The sequence below is a fragment of the Aptenodytes forsteri genome, unplaced genomic scaffold (assembly GCF_000699145.1).
Source record: "Aptenodytes forsteri isolate BGI_AS27 unplaced genomic scaffold, ASM69914v1 Scaffold56, whole genome shotgun sequence".
NCBI classification, from domain to species: domain Eukaryota; kingdom Metazoa; phylum Chordata; class Aves; order Sphenisciformes; family Spheniscidae; genus Aptenodytes; species Aptenodytes forsteri.
The window spans coordinates 5,230,650-5,254,963 of record NW_008796213.1 but is presented as its reverse complement, the minus strand read 5'-3'; the positions used below and the strand labels follow the sequence as shown (position 1 = coordinate 5,254,963).

At 43.3% G+C, this 24,314-nt stretch overlaps 1 protein-coding gene across 1 annotated transcript in view; it reads right to left on the bottom strand.

Annotated features, from left to right (window-relative positions):
• Nucleotides 1-13,267: 13,267 nt before the first annotated feature.
• Nucleotides 13,268-24,314, bottom strand: part of TBXAS1 (thromboxane A synthase 1) — a 198,592-nt gene continuing 187,545 nt past the window's right edge. Inside the window, exon 11 of the mRNA XM_019474392.1 lies at nucleotides 13,268-13,330. Coding sequence (XP_019329937.1) covers nucleotides 13,268-13,330 — 63 coding nt within the window. The remainder of the gene's footprint in view (nucleotides 13,331-24,314) is intronic.

Genomic DNA, 24,314 nt, shown 5'->3' with positions numbered 1-24,314 from the left:
TGTCACCATATCCCCATAAAAAATCTACGTAGTGACATTTACGAAAAATGACATCTTCTGATAATAGTTTTGCTACATATTTCAGTGGCTGCAATTGCCTTTTAACCATCTTGACTGCTGCTGAGGCAAACACGACTGAAACAGGGATGCTTTAGGAGGTTTAATGAATTCATTACTATTCACGGATTCACCCTCCAGGAGGGCACCGTCCACGTAAGCCAGTGTCCTTAGGGCAGTACACTTCTTCCTCTAGTTTCAGAACTTGCTGAAGTGGAGCCAGGAAGGATCACACAGGTCCCTGCATCTCTCCAGCTATAAGCTGAAATCGGATACTCCATAAAGGCCCTGGCTGCACCCACTTAGTGTTGAGTGTGCTGGCCACTAAACACAGCAGGGCCATGTTCAAGGGATGCAGAGCCCAGCTTGCCCTCCTTCACCCGTAAGGAATCAAAGCGATCATCCAGTTGTGGAAACCTGAATCAGAGCTCTTCTTGAGATGAGATGCTTCCTGAACCACACCTGGCTTGAGATGGCCCTTCAGCTTTCCAGCTGTGTGCTTCTGCTGACTGTGACTGATATGCAAGTGGGGACGCCCCAGCAATCCTGACTATAGCAAGGCACAGCACACAGGGACACGTTATCCACACTTGTTCTAAATAGGACATCCAATGAGTTTGGGAACTTGTGTGTGGCTCATCCTCCACAGCCTCTGAAACAGCAAGGTACATGCAGCTTCACCACATCTTATTTTGGCACCTATGTTAGAAACGCAGCTACCTCAGGCTCCCTTTTTCCCTAGTCCACAGGGAAAGTAAAGTCCGTAGGGGATCATTCAGACCTTAGGACAGGACACATTTCCCTCTACGTGTGTCCTTCCCTACCAACCTCAAAGGGAGGCCATGATGTGCGTTCACGTGAGCCTCACACGGGTTTACTCGCCCCACGCTGCCACTCTGCAGAGATGGTGGAGCCTGCAGAGTAGGCTCTGGCTCTTGGTCTTCTCCTTAAGGGTCTAGGCAAGAAGCTCTGGCTCAGCCCTCCAGTCAAGGAGGGAATCTGACTGGTTTTACTATCCGTTTGCCAGCTGACCTCTAACATCCAGCTTATGCACAAACGGATCTGCACCCACAGAGCAGCCGTTTGCTCGAGGCAACTGTTGTGGCTTAAGGTGGCAACAGCAACTGCAGTTCACCAAAAGACTCCTGCTGATTAACTTTGGACCAAGCCAAGGATAAGGAGGGAAACTCTGAAGTTCACTGAGAAATGGGAAAGAAGGTCAGCTTCTTCTGCTTCTTCCTGATAAATTTTGAGTATAAGCTAAGAAAAGAAGCAGAGGGCAAAAGATAAAAGAAAATTCAGGCGCCCTGCTATTAAGCCAAAAACCATGCAATAAACTACTAATGTACTTCCAGGGCCACTGTCCCTAATTTGACCTTGCAGTTCTGCTAAAAAACATTAAGCCAACATTTCAGAGACGGGAGAAAGGGAGAGGGGATATATGTTAAAGAAAGAAAGAACGTAGGGAGGGGGAGGGAAGGCAGAAGAATAAACAAGCTTTTGCGACAGCAGGAAGCTCTCTCTTAATTCTGAGATAATGAAACGCTTCTAACCAGGCCCAACTGCTGAATATTACAAGAGCCATCATCTCGTGTGGATTGCATGCAGCTTTATTTTCTACTCCCCTGCATGGACTGAATATGATTCACAGCACAGTCACAGGAAACAGTCATTACTATTTATTTGGAGCGAGATGAGTGACTGCTCTAAACAGCATCAACTGCACCTGCGATAGTGCAGAGAGTCTTTTTTTATTAAGCACACCCATGCCCTCTTTTTTCCTCTTCTTCTCTTCAATATTCTCTTCACAAAGAGCATTTTATTACAGTGCTGGCTGCGTAGTTCGAAAAGGGAAGAGGCAAATTTTCTATGATCATTAGAGAAGATGCAGAAGCACGGCAGCAAACACTAGCTTCACCACTTTGTGCGCACAGAAACATCCCCACACCGTGCACATGCCATACAAACAATATGTACAGAAACATGAAGAGACAATTCATAAAGTATAGCCAGTTATAATACAATTATAATATAATAATATGCCTGGCTGTGGGCAAGCCTCCTCATCCCCATTTCGTATTTTTGCTGCGGCTGGAACATGTCAGAACACCCTGAACTCACTCTGCTCCAGACAGCCCCAAATAACAGCTCATCTCCCTCAACCCCTAGAGCAGCTCCTCCGTTTTCTTTACAAGACACTGCTCGCATTTTTGCTGCAGCAATTTATCTCTGGCTACACAGTGAGGTGAGCAGTCTGCTCCCCAGCTTGCTGCTGCTCTTTCTCCTGCCGTACTTTAGCAGCCGATGCTGAAGCCTCCCTGACCCCCAAAACACTGCACCTATGAGGTGACAGAGCCTCAGCTAATTCCCACCCCACCGTTATTCCCCCCTTCACCAGTCTCTGCTGATGAAGGTACGCTTTTAGACTGCTATTTTGAATTTAATATACAGCTATAGAAAATTCAGAGCACTCAAAGCACAGACCTCTCTCTCATCTATAGCCTTTATTGCCCAAGTGCATGCACCTGATGTGCTTACAAAAAATGTCCTTGCTGGCAAAACCCTCTTAAAATGGCTCAGCTCTGTCTTCTGCTGGTTTCAGGCCAGCAGTAAGGAGAAGCTAAGGCCATTTCATCCCTCTGCTGTAGGTATCAGTGTCTCAAGTACCTGCATCCTGTGATGCCATTAAAAGCTTCAGGAGATTAAAAGTGTGGGTTTTCTTGTTTGTCTAACAAAGTAAGGTACTTCACAGTATAATGGATTGCTCTTGAAAACTAATAATCCTAATAGCAGCAAACAGATGCACAGACCAGATTGTTTTTTCCATAGTGAACTTGGGTACTTACTTTTTGTAGATTATGCGTGGCCTCTGGAGCAAGCGTGATTTCAGATCACAACACTTATGGGAACATCCTATTTCTATATGGACATTCTGACACCACACGTGACTGACACAAAGAAAGCTCCCTCACCAAACAGGGAGCAGTGCAGAGCCCCGCACCCTCATGGACGAGGGACCATGGTGAGACCAACAACACAACAGAGAGCAAGAAGGAAGTACAGAGCGTGGAAGAAGGGAGAGATAACAGAGGGGAGAAGGGGGGAGCAAGGACTTCGCGGTGACCTGTACTCCATTTATACTACATTAGTGTGGTAATCACCTGTATGTCTGGCATCCAGACGCTAAAGCAATTGGCATAGATAAAAAGATGGCAGAAAAAAAGCAAATTAATATGGTTAATACATAAGCCACTAAAAACTGCTTTTGACTGGACTACAAGCTATAAATATTCCTAGCCATCACATTGTATGCTGTATGCTTTTCCCCAACTGGTTTTAAAAAAATCTCTTAATACTGCTTCTCCTACCACCGCCCAAGGACTATTACAAGACAACTTACTTTCCAACTGAGGGAAGGTTGCACCCACCTTGGGTCTCAGCAACTGCAATCGCTGCCCTGCGAGGAGAGCAGCACAACACCCTTCTCCTGAACTGGGCTGAGAGCTCTGCTCCACCATCCACAGCGACAGACTTCACCAACCAAGAAATAAGGACTCTCATTTCATTGTTGCAAGAGCATGTAGAAAAGTGGAAGCAGTCTCATATCAGGCAGGTAGGAAATACATCATTCCCAGCATTAGGTCTTTTCCTGATTCCAAAGAGAACATCTTAAATCCTGAGGCAGGAGGACCATCAAAGGCAGTCCCAGTTACATTACAGTTTGTTTTGCAATATAGACATTAGCTCACTAGAAGCTGATCCAAAACTATTATCACTTCACTTTTGCCTTTGATAGCCATTAGTCAAGCAGTACCTGGGGACAGATTCTCCTCCCGGTTACAGCACAGTGACCCTCCGAGCTGACAAGGTTATTCCGTATTTATACCCCCAGAACTGAGAGGCAGGTCTCATATTTTATTTTTTTGCAGCAGGAGGTAGCTGAGGTGAAGCGTGGGAATAGCCTTGCAGGAGCTGCAAGGGAGCAGCCTCTCGTGGACAGGAGTAGCACAAGGCCGTCTGTGCTCGCAGGGCCAGGTGGCCGGGGAAGGAGCTGCCCCATGTCCTCGGCGATGGGGACTTCCCAGGGGACAGGTCACCATCACGCCAGCACACTGAGGGCTCAAGCGTCCATCGCACTTGCCATTGCTGTCGGAGCCCTCCCTCCCTGGCACCGTCAGCGTGGTGCCTTCCCCGACGAATTATTTTAAGCAAAAGCCAGGGTTTGAGGCAGAAAGTGCTTCTCGACATGTGAACTCTCAGCCCATGAGCAGAGCAAGAGCTGCGAAAGATTCATGGGTTCCCCCCTGCCCCCAGTGTTTAAATGATTAATTAACAATTTCTAGAAACCAATTCACAAAAGGAGAAAGGGCAGATTTTCAAAACTATCAGCTTGTAAATGGAGCAGAGCCGATTCTCTGGCAACTCTTCTAACAAGGTTTCTTTTTCCACAGTATTTGTTTTATGCTTCCTAAAGATCTGTCCCTAGTCTAAATCCCAGCAGGGGGAGATGCCAGTGGAGTTTAATTACATTCCACCTATGGGGAACATTCAAGGAACAGGGCTCTGAAAAAAACCCCACAACTTGGTCTAAAAAAAATTAAAAAAATAAAAAAGGAAAAAAAGGAAAAAAGTAATCTGATTAAAGCAATGATACGAACGTGCTGCATCTCCTAACCATAGGTTTAAAACATTCTCTTCTTACAAGTCTCAAGGCAAAGAGCCAAATTCTCTGCTGAAGCAAACAGGGAATTTATACCATCAGTTTACAACAGACATTCAGCATTCAGGCCTACGGCTTAAGTAAGTAGTTATGAGAAGTGGCATTTTAAAGGGTTTTGGTGTTTTCTTTTTTTTTTTCCTTTTACATAAACTAGACACGCCATGTATTGTGGTGAAAATCCTTGTGATTCAGGACAGGTTTTGAGCTTGGACATGAACTATTGTTAGTGTTTCAAGGGATTAAAACGGGCCTTGTGCTCTGCTGACCGGGGTGCGTGTGTGCACACACCACACGAGCGGCCTCCTGGGCCCTAGCAGATGCTGGAGGCACATCTCACCCCGGCCAGGAGGGTGGGCAGGAGCTGAAGATGTGCACATTAAATGCAAAATGGAGACTCACCAATCCACAGCCGTGACATGGGAACCCGCTGCCCTCAGCACAAGTGTGAAGGAGACGGAAAGAAAACTGCAGGCAGCCTCCTCCAGGTATAATTCTTTAAATCTGGAAAAGCCATCTAGCTGAAATATCTTTCTCTGCAGGAATCAGGCAAACGACTCCTGTGCATTCAGCTGGGACACCTGAATGGTGGACTAGACAGTGGAGGAAAAATATTGCATTCAAAGCCGAGAGGGAAAACTAGGCTTTTTCACCATTCCCCCTTCTGGTACTCCTAAATCAGCCACCTCGCTGTTCTGCAACCGGCTGCGATGAGACCCAACCTCAGCGTTCAGAGAGCAGCTCCCATGAGGGGCTGCAAAAGGGACAGTAAACACCACTTCTCCACCGACTATCTGGAGTCGATATTATGTCCTGCTGTACACAACGGAGAGACTTTCCACCAAACAAGCACTGAAATATTTAATCATTTGAAACATTCAAGTGCAAGAAAATTATCAATGAAACTAATTAAGAATCTTGAGATAATAAGCACTGACGACAAAATGTTCCACTCTAGCGCCTGCCATCAGGCAGTCAGGATTTATAGTATCTGTCATTTAGAAAACTTATACCCTGAAGCATCTTGGTACACTTTCAAAACGTGTGCTTCCACATACAGATAGTCCTGCTCCCCAAGGTGACTCAAACTACTCACGCGCACCCAGCAATGGCCCCCAGATTAGGGGTCAGGACTTCAGGTCACAACTGTGGAAATACAAGTATATATGGCATTGCAAGGGGAGAAGCTGGAAAGTGCCAGCTTTGATGTCTGTGGGGCCAGGTCCTGAGGTCTCACCCAACCAGCTTTGTCACGGAGACCCCGAAGGGCAGGCCACGGGAAGGTGAGCCGAGAGCAGAAAGAGCAGACGCGGGGAGGGAGAAGGTCATGGATTCGACGAAAAGCCACGGTGCCAGCATTTTATGTGCTGGGATTTTTCAGCAATTTAGGACAGGAAGTGAACCAGTGTCAGGCGATCGACGCTGCAGATGGGTCTTTAAACAGCCAACATGTAAATGGAGTTTGGCAAAGATACCGCGACTAACAGCCCCTTTTTTTTTTTTTTGTGAGAAATGCCATTTTTAGATACAGTCAGAGAAATGTTGCCTTCTGCCTGCTAAGAGCAGGTGTACAGATGTCAACAGCAAGTTCAGGCGAGTGCCAGGTACTCGAGAGTTGTCACTGGGTATGTAAGCTGCCTAACACCATCTCCAAGCTTTTGCAGGAGGCAGGTTTTATTTTTTGCTGAGGTTTCCAACGAACTGCTTCTCTAGCAGACCCTGTCTCTGGGCTCAACAGCTCAGCATAGCCTGACTTTTATTTCGTCTTTGCTTCTAAGTTAAGCCCTCTACGCCAGGCCAACTTCTAAGTGAGGAAAATGGTAGGTCTCTGACTCACCAGTGCGGCTCCTGATGAGCTGCCCACGAGACAGGTACAGCTAATCTGAAATGACGCCTGGTAACTGCAACATGTAATTTCAGACTCAAGGCACCAATTTCCCAGTCAGTTTGTAGCTACACTGTGTTACCATAACGGGTTCTCTGCACAATTATCACAACACTTAGTAAGTTATTAATTTCCGAGAGAGCTAAGAAACGTTGTAAATTATTTTCATTTTAAAGAAAGCAGGCATATCCCCCTCTGGAAGAAACAAATAACAAAATTTCTCCCCCATATTTTGTTTATTATTAATGTTTCACAAATAATATTATTCCATCATTAGTATTAAAGTATCTTTACTTTAAAAAAAATGTAATAAACAGGCAAGAATTTAAAACCCAGGTGTGTGTGCCTTTGTGACAACGGCACGCATCAGGCACGGGCAGTTTGAATATTTTATACTTCATAATTTTTTTCGTAAATAATTAACTAGCTTTAACTAGTGATTGTCCAGTCCTACCAGTGCTGCGGGTTTAACTGCATGTTACATCTCCAAGTGTTCCTTTGGCAGCTCTGCTTCTCCCCACTCCGAATCCAGACAGAATACATCCACAAGCCCTGCTGGATTTTTAACTTAGAGATCTGTTTCCTACCTCGCTCCGAAGAACAATGTAAATCCATTTCCTACAGCCTTCCCTTCTGCAGCAAACCCAAACAGCTCCAGTTAGTATCTCTTGTGTTCACTGGATGGACCAGCATTCAGTCTGGTATCGCTTAGCACAGTGGGGGAACCTCCTAGCTCCAGCTGGTAATGTGGGCTCATTGATTCTCTGTTTGCCTCTTGCAGTCCAGAAATGAAGAGGTTAAAATCCCATAGCTTGGTTTGATTACTGCATCACTGACAATAATGCAGAGCTGGACCAGGAGACGAGGCGTACTGCACCACTGAAGAGTCGTACCCTTTGGATAACGCATTGAAATTAAACCCGTTCTCCCCATCGCTGGGTTGGAAAACAAAGTTCTCCCAAGAGCTTTTTCACAAAAATCTACTACCAAGAATGACCTGGTCTATAATTACCATCCCATAGCCTAGTCCAGTGCTGGAGGATATATAAGATATATAAGAGTACATATATTTAGATGCATACATGAGGGCTTGGTAGCATTCGCCAATGCACTGCTTAGAATTTGCATATCTGCCTATGCACAGCAAGTGTCTCGTGGCTACCACATTTCTCTGCAAAGTCTGAGCGTTAGTGGGATTAAAATTATTACTTCATTAATCTGAAATGCTAAAAATACATATTATTCAGATTTCAATTCCGTTTCAAGCAACCATTCCAGCAATTAGTTCTGACTTGGTGGGAGTTAAGAGACCTGGTAACATTGTTTTCCTACAAAACAAAACCTTAACCCCCAACTTGTGACAACACTTTCCATCTAATTTCTCTTTGTGTATTTACAGAACTATAGAAACAGGAAAATAATATATTGACAAAAAGATCTAACAACACTTCGAAAAACTTAACTCCACCAACAACTACAACGCTTGAAACAAGGGCACGCTGAGCAAAACCAGGACTGTGAGATAAGCTTGGTAAGATTTCACACTGGTGGAGATTGCTTTTAGAATACTCTATCCAATTCTAATATCCACATTTTCCAAAGGATGTTAAAAACCCATAGGTGAACCTCTGAAAACAGGCACACGTACTGTCCAACTTCTAAAAAAAAGAAATAAAAAGAAATAATTTTAGGAACTTACAGTTTTAACACAAGAAAACACCAACAGGTGATATCACTGTAGTTTACAATTCTAGTCGCACAATGAGGAGAAAATACTTTTCCTATGCAAAGTGTCTTTTGTACAGCAGTCCAAGAATGAAGTAAGTTCAGGGGAATCTGAGGGCAATAAATTGAAAGTGGAAAACTAATCTTTATTTATTTAGGAGAAGGATAATTAACTATGGGAAAAGATGAAACAAAACTGGTAAATTCACTGTTGCCAGAAAGGTTAGGGTAGAAGCAAGGACTCCTTGCATGACATTCCCAGCCCTATTTGTGCAGGATGTCAGGACTGGTGGCGAGATGAATCCTTATGGCAGGAATGGGAACGAAATCAGAGCCCAATTCCAAATGTTGCCAAACATGGAAAAAGTTCACATCTGAATGTTATGCCCTCGGTCTATCTATGTTTTTTCCTGTAAAATCAGAGCTAGGAGAGAAAGCAGGATGCTCTCTTTGCACCAAGTCTCTGTGTCCTTGCATTGCTCTCCATTTAAGTGCACTGCTAAGGCTCCACTGATAATAAAAGATTGATTTAAAAGACCATTCTACAACCTAAGCAAACACTGAGCCTGGTTAATGTTACATATCATATCCTCTTGTCATTTACTGCTACTCTGCGTGTTTACTGTGTCTTTCACTCCCCCTCAGTACCAGCACCAATTTACAGCAGAGCAGCTGGTCCTCTGGGGCTGAGTGTACAACTGTAACCCTGAGCCCAGCAACAGCAGCTTCTTGATTATAAAAGCACAGCACTGATCTCACTCAGGATCTGAACCAAAGCAACACCCTCCCGAGGCTTTGGGTCAAGTCTTTGCAGATTTCCTAAATGACAGGCATCTCTACGTTACTACTCTACAAGCTGAACTTCATCTCCGGTAAGATCCAAAATTTAATCAAATTATCTGCATTCCTATATCAAGGTTCCTACTTCAGTCCAACAGAGAATATAAAAGAAGGTGGTGGGAGCAAAAAAGAATAAAAAAAAATATTTCCACTCCATCTTTAACTTTTATAAGAAAATTATTATTTTGCATGGGCTACACTTCTATCAAAGTCAGTACACAGCAAGACAAAAACATCTATGTTCTTCCCACTAATAAAGAAGGAAAACTTAATGGTGTGTGTCATGTTTTGTCTTTTCTTTCTCTTATCATTTTCTGAATTTCTGGTTTGCTTTGTGCTCCTTGCCAGCAAGATGAGCATTGCTCCTTTCCTTTAAATAGCTGGATTGTAAGAACAAGAGATGTGTCTTCAGAGCCTGATTCTCAGTTGCACTAAGGTCCTACTACGGGAGCATAAACAGGCCTTACCATAGTTGCAAGCGCTTGTTTATACGTTAACAAGATAGCATCATGCAGGAATGAGGTGATGATAATACTGCTGCAGATAAAGTGTGAGGATGATGTACACACACCTTGACAGTCCATTCCCATCACAGGAGCGGTGAAAGAGGGCATAACTGTAAACTGAGAATCAGGCTCTTGGTTTGCAGTTACCCTGGATACAGTTTGTAGGATTTATATGTTTAATTAACGCAAAATGTGGAAGGTTCCACAATCCTATAAAGACAACGTGTTAAAGACAGTTTTGCCCAACATTTCTAGAACAGCAAAACTTGCAACAATGGAACAAGGATAATTAAAAAGATTGCTAAAGCATTTTGTTTTGCTTGTTCTTCTTGGGGTCCTTCATTTTCAAAGTCAGCAAAGACATTTTATGCCATCTAATTAAAACAACTGGGAGGGTTTTTTTTAAACAGATATACTAATTTAAACAGAATTAATTCAGTGAAGTCCTATGCCCTTGGTTGTACACAAGATTAGACTGCACAGTAACAAACTCCTAAACTTAAAATCTATGGTTTAATGAATTTCATAGACAATATCTCTTTTTTTTCCCCTGCACAATGGAAAGGAGTGTGCTTTGTAGGGACTACTCAAAACACTGGAAAAAACACAATTTGCATTTCTGGCCTTGCATAGGGTGATGCATGCACATCCTTTAATTTGTGCACACCAGTAGACTTATTGACTTGTGATTTGGACCTCTGATGAAAATCACTGTATTTTCACTTAAACCCATGGGGGAAACACCAGATGATTTTACAAAGGATTCCTTGTGGGATATAAGTTAACCAGAACATGCAAATATTGCTTGCTGAGTTCTTTATTTCCCATGCCAAAACTTTTAACTTCTCTGTGCCTCACCCTGAAAAAGCAGGGCCATTAATATTACAAGCCTTGTAGGTACATTTAGAGGTTATTATTTATGTATCGTTTGGGTGTTATCGTATGAAAAGTGCTAAAATAACCTAAAATATTTAGAAAAGATACAGTATCTTGCTCCCACCGCAGAAGTCTGCAGTGCCAAAGTGGCGGAGTACCAAACCTAAAGAAAAGAAAGTTGTTTGCCTGACAGTTACAGTTCGGGTTAAACATTGTTCAAACCTGTAGGTAAAGCAACCACTCGCCTCTCTGGGTAAATATAAGAAACAGATAAGCTCCATTACAGAATCAAGTAAGGAGAATTACAGCCCCTGTTCAAAGTCGCACAGGCGACTATCACAATGCAAAATGACAAGCAAGGTTATGCGCAAGGCATCTGTGGGCAGAGTGGTTTCTCTGGATAGTTCTCTGCACAGACCTGTGTGTTCAGGAAAGAAGGAAAAGGATCAGAAAAGGAAAACAAAGAAGGAGATGAGGAAGCACCAGGCATGGACTCAGAAGTACGGCAATCCCAGCTTGGAGAGGGACTGCCACCGTCCAGGTCGCTCCACAGAGCTGTGAGCGCAGGAGCCACGTCCTGCTGCTCGATTCCTGCTGGGCTGGGCAAAAAGACAGTTTATACATTCATTGTAAATAAGTAGGGTCACTTCAAAGATATTTGGATCCTAGCTCTAAGCCAAACAACCCAAAGACCCTGAAATTTTGGCTGGCTGCTCTGCTCAACACAGGTAATCAATGTAAACATCCAACAAATTATGATATTGCACAAAAACTGACAAATGGTGGAATCTTTCTCGGTTGACAGTGTGGCCACACCCACAGAGGTATGCCTTTCAGTACTGGAGCTCACTCACTCCTTTGGTGAGGGATCAAGCGCTCCCAGTTTGCATCCAAATTGTGCATTTTCTCTCACGTTGAGCTTGCTCAGGCGACAGGCAGTATTTTAGGTAACAACCTACTACTTCTTGCTCCTCGTATCTCCATAGGAAATTGCTGGTTGTCATGACTTTCTTATTAAAGAAGGTATCAAACACATACAAATGTTTTAAAATAACAAGCTGTTGGGGGAAAAACTCACAACCTGTGACACTATCTGAAGACATGCATGCAACTGGTGTCAAGCTGTGCCACTTAAAAGCACTTCTGCGGCACCCACCTATGACAGCCCAGCAGTGCATATTTGTGAATTTCTCACAGGCAGGGAGTAAAATGCTTTTAAACATCACCTTATTCCCCCCCACTTCTCCTCCCAGCAAGGATCTCTGCTGGCTGGTTTCTACCAGGCAGGTAGAGCAAGATCACTTTTAAATAACAATTTCTCCCACTAGTTGATTTCCTCGCTCCAAAGCCTGGGGACACGTGTCTGAGCACTGGGGTGCCAGCACCACAAAGTACCCGCAGCGCAAAGCCACATATGCTGGAGCGTGATGTGACACCCTGGGCCACCCCCGGGGTCCGGCAGAAAGTCAGCCGTGGGGTCACCACGTACCAGAGACCTTGGCGGTGAAATCTAGGAAGTTTGAATATTTCCGGAGCGTCCACAGCAAGCAAAGCTGCTTGTGAAGACGTAATCTTCTCGAGTGGAGGGCGACAGCACAAAGCTGGGAGAGTGCCATGATTTGACAAACTGCAAAGGGGTAGCTGGGCCCTCCTTGGAAAAACGATGGAAAAACTCACCTTTGGGTGAAGGGGCATTCATACTGCCGGCAAATTGTGAAATGAAATTCAAGTAAACCCTCGTGACTACTCCTCCCTTCTCCCTTCACACTGAAACAACATCAGAGCTATCTGCCAGTGGTGCTTAAATGCTTGTGTTTTCCACATCACAGAGGCAGGAGTTTTGGAGCCCCTGATTCCTGTACTTACACACCTCTGGAAATCAGCATAAACATGTCAGCTGGCTACCGATGTGAATAAGATGTGCCTCCACTTGGCAATTTTTCCTTTGAAACAAAGCACAGGCTTTCATTTGTTAAGTGAAAATTCCCCGGTGGAAACCCCTCTCGCTTTCCCTCCCATTTCTGACCCCATATTGGGTACTTTAATCTAATTTTGGTTTGAGGTTTTAGAATCTGAAGGCTGCCTCTGAAGATCACTGAGGGAAAAGAAATCACTGGGAGGAACACCACACTTTGAACTGAACGTCCCTGGCACAATGCATATTGGAAAAAACACTAAGAGCATTTCCCAATCAATGTAGCCGTATTTTTCACACCCAGTTAGAAGAAATGGAAACCTGTGGTAAATAATGCTGCTTTGCACAAGTCCAATTACCCTAAATGATAAATTGCCTAATTATTTTGGATGTAGAGTCTTTCCCAAGTTCTTTATCCTTTTCTTTGTAGTCACTGTCTGCAGAACAAGAGCATTTGACTGTTACTAATTAGTGAGAGAGAAAGATGCAGGACACTTAGTAAATTCACTTCCCTTTAAATCCATCTTACAGTTATTTTTTCCCATCACAGAAAAAAAAAGTAATAATTTATTTAAAAGCTGCTCTGCTGGAAGAAATTTTTTCTCCATGACTACTCTATGATATTAAAACAGTCAGCTTTTGTTTTTTACATTCTCCAGAACGCCAAAAGATTAAAGGCACAGCAAGGTTAGATTAACACCTTGAAATTATCTGTAAGGTTCTCTACTTATCAGGCTATTAAATCTTCATTCCTCACTGCACAAAACCTTCTTCATATCGTATCCTGAGTGAACACGAACTTGACGCATCTTGAAAACAAATTCCAAAAAGCAAAAGCTCTTAAAACTGTTTTGTTCCAGCTCACAATACAATGACTTTCTGACATCTTGTTACTTCCTTGTTCCTTCATGTAGATCAACAACAGCAGCAAGGGACTGTGGATAATTGCCCAACGTTCGGAACTTTTTCACTTATTCTCAATTTTCTCCTTTAAATGTGAAGTGTGACTAGGAGTATTGAGAAAGATATTAAAAGTTTATTCAAAATTTCTATTGCACCAGAAGGTCAAGGTCATTTTAATGCATTCCTTCTTTTGACCTGAGGGTGTGTTAAGCATAAATAAGTAAATAAATAGATAAAAAGCATTATGGTTTTTTTTCTCCATTTATTAACAGAAACTTTTCTGAAATTCAATTTTTGTTTAAGATGCATGTAAAATCAAAATGTTTTACATATAAAATAATATGAATATTTTGTCCAATTCTGAAAGCACAGATTTCATACAGGTGGAAAGTATTGAGTCAACAGTACTAAAGAATGAATTCTTCTGCTTGCACAATGTGCCTTAATGCACTATGCCTCAGTGGCAGCCAGGAAGGATAATTCCTAGGACTGAGAAAGTAACTGAGTTTTCAGTCTCATTACATCTGAGACCTGACTAAAGAAATCGCAGAATTTGGCACCAGTTATTAAATGAGTCTTCATTCAAGCACCTATTTATCCACTCGGTCCATACAAGCTATTGGCGTTTCTAGTGTATACGAGTTCTCAGTCTCCCCTGATCGAGGCCCCAAATGCCTATCTCAGCGGCTGCTACCGCAGTGAAATTCCACTTCTGACCAGCCCACTTCCATAGAAAGCATTTTGGGGCACTGACCAAAACATTCAAAATGTGACTAGTTACACTGATGTACAAGTTTTTTGGTTGCTTTAAAGGACTGGATTTTGGAAAAGACCCGCAACCTGTCTTTTGAAAACCAGACATCAAATTAGTTGGCAGTACTAGTGAAAAATTGGTATCATCCAGTTCTCTAAGACAGTAAAATCTATTAACTGCCGTGAAATGGAACAGTCCTCAAATAGGATGTGTTTCCTACTTCTCTTTGTGTTTTCCTGACTACTCCCTCTGCACTAGTCTTGCTAGCTGGTTAAGTAAGGAAATGTTCACTCATATCACTGGAAGACCACTACATTTCTAGAGCAAGGGCACACCCAGAAATACTACTTTTTCTTTCTTTCCATATTAGAAGGGAAGCATAAGATGAAGCAGGACAAACAATACAAAAGCCATCTCATGCTGATTAAAAGTAACACACAAACACACTGTTAGAACTGAAAATTATTTAAATAAATATGTGCTGCCAGGGTGGTAGAGAAAGAAAAAAAAAAGAGGGGGGGAGGAGGTCACAAGAAGTTCATTCTACCAAGAACTGCTTTACATAATCATGAAATGCAAACTAGTTTCCATTCCTTCTGGCACAGGCTCATTCAGCCTTCACTTTGAATGCTTATTGACAAATAAATGGACTGGTTACTTCCTATTAATGCTACCTAATTTATGTACATACCTGGAGGAAAAATTCCATTTTGACCTCACATTCATACAAGCTAAGATCATTTTTAAGCTATGAATATGTTGAATACAAGTTTAATTTCTTCTTGGTTGCTGCTGGGGATTTGCTGTTTCTTAACAAATTAGGCATGTGTTCTCCTCAGCTCAGCTTTCGCACCTTATGCATATAATATGTGCAATTCAGGAATCTGTGCTGAACTTTCAGATGAAAGACCTTCTTTTCTTCAGCCATGATTCATTCTCTCCCTCCTCCTCTCTCTCATATGCAGGCATGTGCGCACACACGAAACTTGTTAGTCGTTTTTGCTTTATGAGCTGTTCCCCAGTACCTCTCCTTCTCTTCCTCTGCCCATGAAAAGCCCTTACCAAGAAAGTGATATTTGTTTTCACAAATCTCAAGAGTTGCTATTGTCCTGACCCGGGAAAGTGCTATTGAAGCAAGATTTTATCCCTGAGTCTTGAAGGCATCTCAGTAGACAGGTCAGTGGAGATCCCTGCAGCAGACAAGGATGCCAGGGTTGGACCAACGTCTTCATCCCCTGAAGAATCTGCCTGTCAATCTGGGGACACGGAGGGATCTCATTCCAAATGGATGCTAACTAACATAGAGCTTGAAAATGCTTCTTTGTTTAGTTTAGTGTTTAATATTGTCTGGGAGACAAGTTCCTGCCTGATAAATGTGATTGGCTGCTAATGCTGAGACACAGTGTGGGGTCCTGACACAGATGTCCAAGGCCACCTTCTCTCATTTGTAAGTTCTTTCAGGGCCAGATGGTTTGGTTTCTCTGATTTCTTGCATCTGAGGTTGTGCCTATGGCTGGCTGTCCTCCCTTTCATTACTAGGTTTTTACAATTCAGCAGCACGTACCTTATGGAAAACCTTTTAGTTCCTAACTTCCATGGGAAAAAAAAAATATATATATTAGTATAATATCTTTCTGGACTTGACCCCTGCTTCACACAGAAAAAAACTCCTGAGTGTTAGACAGACTGCCATCCAAAGATCAGGCGCTTATACCCATGAAGGACATCCCCATTCCTGAGAAGTCATGCCATGCACACCTCTCTTCCTGCCATACGTAACTCCTCTGACAAGACTGGTGAGAATATGTCCCTCCCAAAGTCGTGGAGGGGGGTGATGCTATTTACTGTGGTTTGAGCTTATTTCCTTACTCACTTCTGCAAGGCTCAACAGCCCAGTGCAAAATTTGATCTACCAATTCTGCCTGGAACTGTGCTCCACCCTGCAAATAACATTACCGATCTGTAGCTAAAAAGTTAACACTGATACTGGTAGTTAGCACTGATTAAACATTGATATTGGTATGAATTTGGTTTTCTCTGTCATAGAATCATAGAATCATTAAGGTTGGAAAAGACCTCTAAGATCATCGAGTCCAACCATCAACCCAACACCACCATGCCCACTAAACCATGTCCCTAAGTGCCTCATCTACTCGTCTTTTAAATACCTCCAGGGATGGGGACTCCACCACTTCCCTGGGCAGCCTGTTCCAATGCTTCACCACTCTTTCAAGTAAAGACATTTTTCCTTACATCCAATCTAAACCTCCCCTGGTGCAACTTGAGGCCATTTCCTCTCATCCTATCGCTTGTTACTTGGGAGAAGAGACCGACACCCACCTCGCTACAACCTCCTTTCAGGTAGTTGTAGAGAGCGATGAGGTCTCTCCTCAGCCTCCTTTTCTCCAGGCTAAACAACCCCAGTTCCCTCAGCCAATCCTCATAAGACTTGTTCTCCAGACCCTTCACCAGCTTCGTTGCCCTTCTCTGGACACGCTCCAGCACCTCAACGTCCTTCTTGTAGTGAGGGGCCCAAAACTGAACACAGTATTCGAGGTGCGGCCTCACCAGTGCCAAGTACAGGGGCACAATCACTTCCCTGCTCCTGCTGGCCACACTATTTCTGATACAGGCCAGGATGCCATTGGCCCTCTTGGCTGCCTGGGCACACTGCCGGCTCATGTTCAGTCGGCTGTCGACCAGCACCCCCAGGTCCTTTTCTGCTGGGCAGCTTTCCAGCCACTCTTCCCCAAGCCCGTAGCGCTGCATGGGGTTGTTGTGGCCGAAGTGCAGGACCCGGCACTTGGCCTTGTTGAACCTCATACAGCTGGCCTCGGCCCATCGATCCAGCCTGACCAGGTCCCTCTGCAGAGCCTTCCTACCCTCGAGCAGATCAACACTCCCACCCAACTTGGTGTCGTCTGCAAACTTACTGAGGGTGCACTCGATCCCCTCATCCAGATCATTGATAAAGATATTGAACAAGACCGGCCCCAAAACTGAGCCCTGGGGAACACCGCTCGTGACCGGCCATCAACTGGATTTAACTCCATTCCCCCATGTCCCTGGGGGAAGCATGTTGATTGCCATATAATGTCCAGAGTGGTACACAGGAACAGTTGGGATACGAATCCTGAAGAAAACTGTAACCAGTTTCTTACTCAGCAGTGATGTTTTTCCTTAGATTAAAAGCAAATATGCTCTTTCCTCCATAAAAGCCTCAGATGGAGGTGGGGCAGAAGGAATAGAAAGACAGGGAAGATGCATCCTTCCCTTTATTTCCTCTTTAAACAAATTTGTCTAATCGCATTTAAAGTACTGTATTATTAACATCTTCACCATTAAATGTTCCATGTCACTAGAAAAATTTATTCTTTAACATGAACCCTGTAGCAGTGATAGTGGGTCAATTATTATGAGGATGGCAAAATACCAGGAAAAATCAGGGGTGAAAATGAGTATCTGTCTAGCATACATTACCTGAGACTCAGTTTTGCTCAAGAATACCAATAAGGCAGAGTCACTGAGCAACATGTGACACTGCAAGCAAAAGACAAATTAGTCTTTATAGGCAAGAGACTGATAAGCTTGAACTGAACAAATGGAAAAATAAAAGTCTTTTTTTTTTTTTTTTACTTTGGTGAAGAGGGGTAAATGAACCCTGCAATGTCAACAACAACACCAAAAAGTTCCTTGAAATACGGGCACATTAATCATCTCAACAACACCTCATTCCAGGCCACATAGAATCATCAGGTCTCAGCTGTCAAAAGGATTTCCCCAGGAAAGAAATAAGTGTTTTTCATACCCAGGCTGTCTTTTTGGTAGGGTTCTTGGAAAAGTCAAGGGAGGGGGACAATGCCAAGATACCACTGGGGTTTAAGCTTGTCCCTGTAAGCTAACAGTAGACTTTTCAAAAAAGCAAAGCCAAAACATTCCTAAAAGACACCCTGGACTTACCAGTTGATTGGCCCAACTCTTTCCATATTATAAATAACCTGACTCTCCAGGAACTGCTCATCTTTTTAAGAGGTACCTTTGGAGAGCAGAGACCAGTAGATACAGTGTAATAACTAAAAATACATGGTAAGCAAAAAGAATTGCTCTTGTGTGGCTCCTGTCTGGTCACACTCTTCCTGCTTGCCCGTGCTTCTTGCCAAAGGATGACTGTGGCTGCCTACAAACCACAGCTTCTGTAAAGCAGGAGCAAGCAACAGGGATCTTCCAGAAAGGCCTCCAGGACAACTTTTCTGGCTGGCTCTGTGAGAGTGCCTGGGACAGAAGGCAACCCGTGCAAAGAGATACCTGCTAAGGATTGCACAGTGAACAAACTGAGCCCAAGCTTTCCCCCTAGGTGCTTCCCCTCAGTGTTTGAGTCTAGGAACAGGCTTGTGGCAAAGTGGGCGAACACAAGGCAGGCTTGGGCTCAAGAGCCTTCTCAGGCTACCCCTCCTTATACAGCAGACACACAAATTGGTAAAGAGATCAAAGCCTCAAGTCTCAGAGGTCCTTAGGTGCTTGACAGTTAGGAAGAGTTAGGAACCAAAATAACCTCTGCCCAGGAAAAGTGACTTTGGGTCTCTTGAGTCCAAAGCCTTCATTCAAATCAGTAAATTCTAGATACTAAGAGAAGGGGGGAAATGCAGGGAAGGGCTTATTGTCTTCTCCTAACTTAGCAATCTTCAACCTGTATATACAGAAGTACCAGGAGACAAAGATAACTGATTTCAGACACTGAGCAATTGTGTGAAGAATTGCAGAAATATAACCTAACGACATTCAGTCTCTACATGTTTAAAAGCATCTTTTTATTTGTTAACAACAAAACTGATTGCTGACAGCTGACACTTGTGAATGATGTGAGGCTCTGCAGCATCTTCTTAAACAAATAAAGAAATCAAAGAGGATCATTTCCTTCAACAGAATAAAGAGCAACACCATACAATATTGCTTGTGCTTACTGGTTTTGTATGTTTTGTGCGTGTATGTGTATGCATGTGTAACAGTGACTCTCTTCTGTGGACTTTTTTCTGCAAACTATTTACAATTCAGTCTCCCTTGATAAATGCAAGCCTCCACCATCAGCAATATTTGCTTAGTAAAGCTTAGTCTCTGTAGTTGCGAGCTTCTGAGAGCATAGTGCCTTGAGATACTGCATGAAAGGCACCAAACTCATGCAAATTGTTGTGGTAATTCCCTGACAGTGCCATCTCTCTGACTTTCACCTCTCATTTTTACTAATGCTCAGAGAAAGCAGTCTGTGCTACCAAGGAGATTCTCTGCATAAACAGCTTAAAAATCTAAAGTACTCAATCAGGCACAGAGACACCATAAAAATGGTCCTATCTCTCACTGCTCTCTGGGAATTTTATGGCAAGGGAAAACTTTGAAATGGCAAAATCTCTTTACAATAAGACATCTCCGTTAGACTGCAGAGATATTAGTGAAGGAGCTCTTCAATGCAAAGAACAGAATCATAAGCCAGTGTAAAATAGCATGACTCCACTCAAGTCAATGATGACGTGCCAAGTTACCCCAGATGAGCAACTGCCACACCCAGTATGTTTGATAAATTACAGTGCCAAAGTCATAAATAATAAAGGAGGAGCTCATGTATCAGTCCAGTTCAACCCGGCCCATTCACAACTGATAACTCACAGCTGTTGAAATGGAATTAAACTGTACCTTTTCATAAATGAAACTATGGATTGCAATGACTTTGGGCTGGCATCACTCAATATTATTGACATGAAGGAATACAGCTGAAACATAGTCTAGTCAACTTTTTCAATTAGAGATATTGAAAATATTCCTGGGCCATAGAACAATAGAAAAGCAAATATTTATGGGAACAGGAAGATTTCTTTCCACTAAAGAAAAACCTCTAAATCGCCATTTAAATGGTGAGAGAGTATGGCAGGACTTTGAAGTTTCTTTAAACTTTACGGGCTCTAGCCAGTGGTGAAAACGTTGGTAAGTCACACCAGCACTGAAGTTACGCTAGTGCTTTGTGTGGATATGAAATTGGATGGAGTAGAGACATGCTGGGGCTTATCCTGCTCTTCATTCCTCTCCACACTGATGTTTCTAAGTATCATATCAGCAGTGATAAATAAGAGCTGTACATGGCATTTTAAAAACAGAATAGAAAACCCAGTTGGTCTTGCATTCTCCAATGAATATTTTACAGTAATAGCTGCCCTTCATCTATTTACTTTTATTTACTACTCCTGACTCCTGCACTCTCTTTCACCTTTGCCAGGGGTCCTGAAAGTATTCCTAGGCATTAGCAGCAAGGAAGAGTGAGCTGCTCCTCTGTCCTTCACCAGATCTCTTCTGGCTAGCCCAGAGCCCCTGCGGCCTTGCGTATCAGTGCAGCAACATGTCTCAGGTTCTGTAACTAGCACAAGGCCTTCAATGCAACTTTTTCTTGTGGTGCTTTAAGTAATGAGAGGTTTATGTAGATACAAGCTAACACCCAAAACTTCTAAGTACCGAGTCTTCCCATTTGTTAATGCAAGACACTGTTGTCTATTACTGAGAATGTGCAGTAAATTATTCCTGGAGCTGAGATTAGAATTCAGGGTGCTCCTTGCTCCAGATTTCTCTACGCTCGGCACCTTCAAGTATGCATTTCTTTATTACCTGGAGGCAGAGCAGTTCATTCTTATACCTCTTTTGCCCTCCTTAGCTGCCCCAAAGCATACTTGCTTTTCCTTCCTCAAGAAAATGACCTCATTTCAGTGGTTTAACCTGATCTGTTTACTTTGCAACAGATCAGGAGCACATACATAGCCCCCTTACCACATTTCACCTAACCTATGAAAAGTTAACTTCAACACCTATGTTTTTGCAATCTATTTTGTGCCACTACTCTTCCTGTCTAAAATTGTGCAGCCCAGTAAAAGAAGAACAAGAACAACAACAACAACAAATTTGTAATTGTGAATGACTCAGGCTTGAGAGGAGGGAGAAGGGAGGGAGGGAGACAGACATTTAAATGATAAAATGGGAAAAGAGGTAAGAAAGAGAGACCTCATATTAAGGGAATCCCCAGCATGGAAGATGCAGCAATTTTTCATGCCCTAAGCACTGTGGCTTAGGACAAAACACACAGAGCAGCTCAGAGTGCAGTGCGGCTCAGAAGCAAGTGTCCATCTGCTCAGAACGAATGCGTGCTGCATGCTTGCTACGCTTCTGCTAAGCACGCACACACAAAAAAAAAATAAAAATCAACTTGCTTTTACAACAAAATAATCAATCACAAGTGCAAAAACTGTTCATAAATACATGTCTTCTGAAGGGCTCTTAACAACTCCGCACAGCAATTGTTTTTGACTGAAAAGGAGAGGATGAAGACTATGGGTGTATTCCTTCTCACTTGGTTAATGTGGATAAAAACATCTCTTTCACAACTATATAGCCTCTAACAGTTTAAGGATGGTTAGCCACAAACCCTGTAAAAATAACCTGGTCTTGAAATAGCAACCTTTCCCCACCTCCCCCCCCCCCCCCCCCCCCCCATCCTCTTTTACTGGTATATACCAGGCTAGCTTCTCAGCTGATGCATATCGTCATACCTGTACTAATACCAAACGTGCCAGTTTACAACCTTCTGAAGATCTGACCCTTCTCTGCTGTCCTGGAAACAAATCTGTGGTCTCTGCAGAAAGTAATATCCCTTTATACGCACACAGATGTAGGCATCCTGCCCCCACTAGCTCATATTTAATTCTCTTTTCATCTTGTTTATTTTGTCTTCACGGTATCAAAGCAAGCTGCACATCCAGCAACAAGCTTGCAGCAAATAGGTGCATCTTATTTTCAGTGGATGGCTCTTCACAGGGCACATACTACACCCCCAAGGGATTAATGAAGAGGGTCAGGTCAGAGTCTCTACAATTTTAATTTCAGTTCGTCTGTTAGAGGAATTATGCTCAAACTTGTCTTTCCCAGTGCAGCTGGCGCAGACACAGGGATTCACAGATAGAATGGGAAGATGCAGTGAGTGGTGACTACTGTCACCACTCAGTACCCTGTCTCTCTGCTTCCCCAGAGATGTTGAAAAGCTGTGCACTCCCTTTCCCTACACCCCAAAGATCCAGACAGACATGAAGAGGGCAATAATCTGCATGTCCTGCCCTCTACAATAACCGAGGATAGAGGTTTCTTCTGCTTGCCAGACTCTGAAATGGGCCAGATGCCTCTTTTCACTTTCAGGGAAAGAGACATCATCAAGCCTCCACACTGAGCTATCAGCCAAGAGAAGACCTAAAAAGTCCTTTAGCAAACAGATGAGGAAGGTCCTGGAGGTAAAAAAAGAGGTGACAACCCATGACTCGCTCCAGGCAGTTTTCTGAGGACACTTGCCTGGAAGTGCCATTTCTACAGTGTATTCAGGCAATGTGGTGGAGAGAGGCAGAGAGGTCTCTGAAGACAGCTTTGAGACGAACTTGGCCGGACACAACACAGCAGTACAACATGGTCAGTTGGACCTGCCTCTCCTCTGGGCTCCTCACTCCCAGCACAGAGCTGGGGCTAGACCACTTCTAGTACCTAACCTCCTATTTCTGCACCACACCGCAGCAGCTTGCACCAAGCTATCACAAGGATTTCTAACACAGCAGTGCCTTGGCTTTCTCCTGCCCCTTCACGCTGTCCCATTCTGCTAAGGTCACCACTGTGCAAACAGATGAAGATCAGAGCAAACTCAGGGGTATCCTCAAGTACGACACACAGAGCCACCAAAATACTGCTGTACGCCCAGATGGACCGACCTTGCTCTCCTTACTGGCTATCACAAGGTCACTGTCCTTTGAGTTTTTGACTGGTGTGCCAAAAAAACTGGAACTGCGCCTGTCATTTATAGCACCTTTTCTCAGATGGCTCTAACATGTCTTTATAAACTTTAGTAAATGAGTGTATAAATCACTCTGTCCACCGCCAAAGTACAGCCATCTCTGGGATGATACACAGCAGCTGCTGTAAAATCAGACCACAGCTCTACACCACAGATTAGGGCAATAAAACATGCTGCATGAGGCAACTGAAATGGTTGGAGCAAGGAAGGGGGACGTGGTGGAGAGCATTTTGTAGTTATAATTACCTGAGTATAAATTTGGCTGAGGGTACTGTGTTTAACACTTGCATATCTGCAAACCAAAGCAGTCTTCCACCACCTGTCAAAACAACCTGACTGTACCATTCTCCATGTTTTGGCCTTCTAAAGCCCTTCGTTTCTGAAAATTGCAAAGCACCTTGATAAGAGCAAAGCTGATGTGCTGAGCACAAGCAATAACCTAATCAAATTTCTTAGCAACTGACTTGATAACTAACTGTGAACCTGTAGCTGCTATGCCCCCTCCCTTCCTCTCCCTTGCATGACAACTGAACATAACTTCTATATATTCCCAGTTTTAAAATAGCTTCTGCTCCTGTAACTTGCAAACCATTCACATAGATCTTATTTTCTAGGCTAAAAGTAGTTAATTACAGTCACTAAGGGGACTGAACTGCTGCATTCTTTTCATTATTCTGGGATGGGCTCCTTGAGCAGTGCATTGCCCCCCCTCAAATCATGAACTGTTTATAACAGGAAATCTTTTGAAGGATGGGGCTGCACAGATTAGATCTAAGAATTTCCTGGTATCAAGGACAGCAGATTAATAGTTATCCTTCTCTCCCTCTTCTCCTTGGCCATACAGCCATATATGCATCATCTAAAGCTAAACCTGAAAACTAGTAAAGTACGGGGAAGTGATTTGAAAGGTACTTCCAATCAATATATGACATGGGACAGCATGGTTTGGGATGAGGCCACCAGTTTGGGTTGAGGCACCACACAGACTGTGTACAGTGCTGACCTGCAAAAATAATTCATTTAATTTGAGTGCCATTTCTCTACACCAAGTTTTAACTTCTCTGCCACGAGTATCCTTAGCTCTACAACTTCTCCTAGATACTGCAAAGATCGAAATTATTAGCAAAATGTTCCTGTTAGAGAACCAAGAAAGTCAAGCATTATGCATTTGAATTGGATTATTATTGAAATACTACTAATAGTGAGTGAAAGCTCAGACAGACCATATAGAATCATAGAATCATAGAATCATTGAGGTTGGAAAAGACCTCTAAGA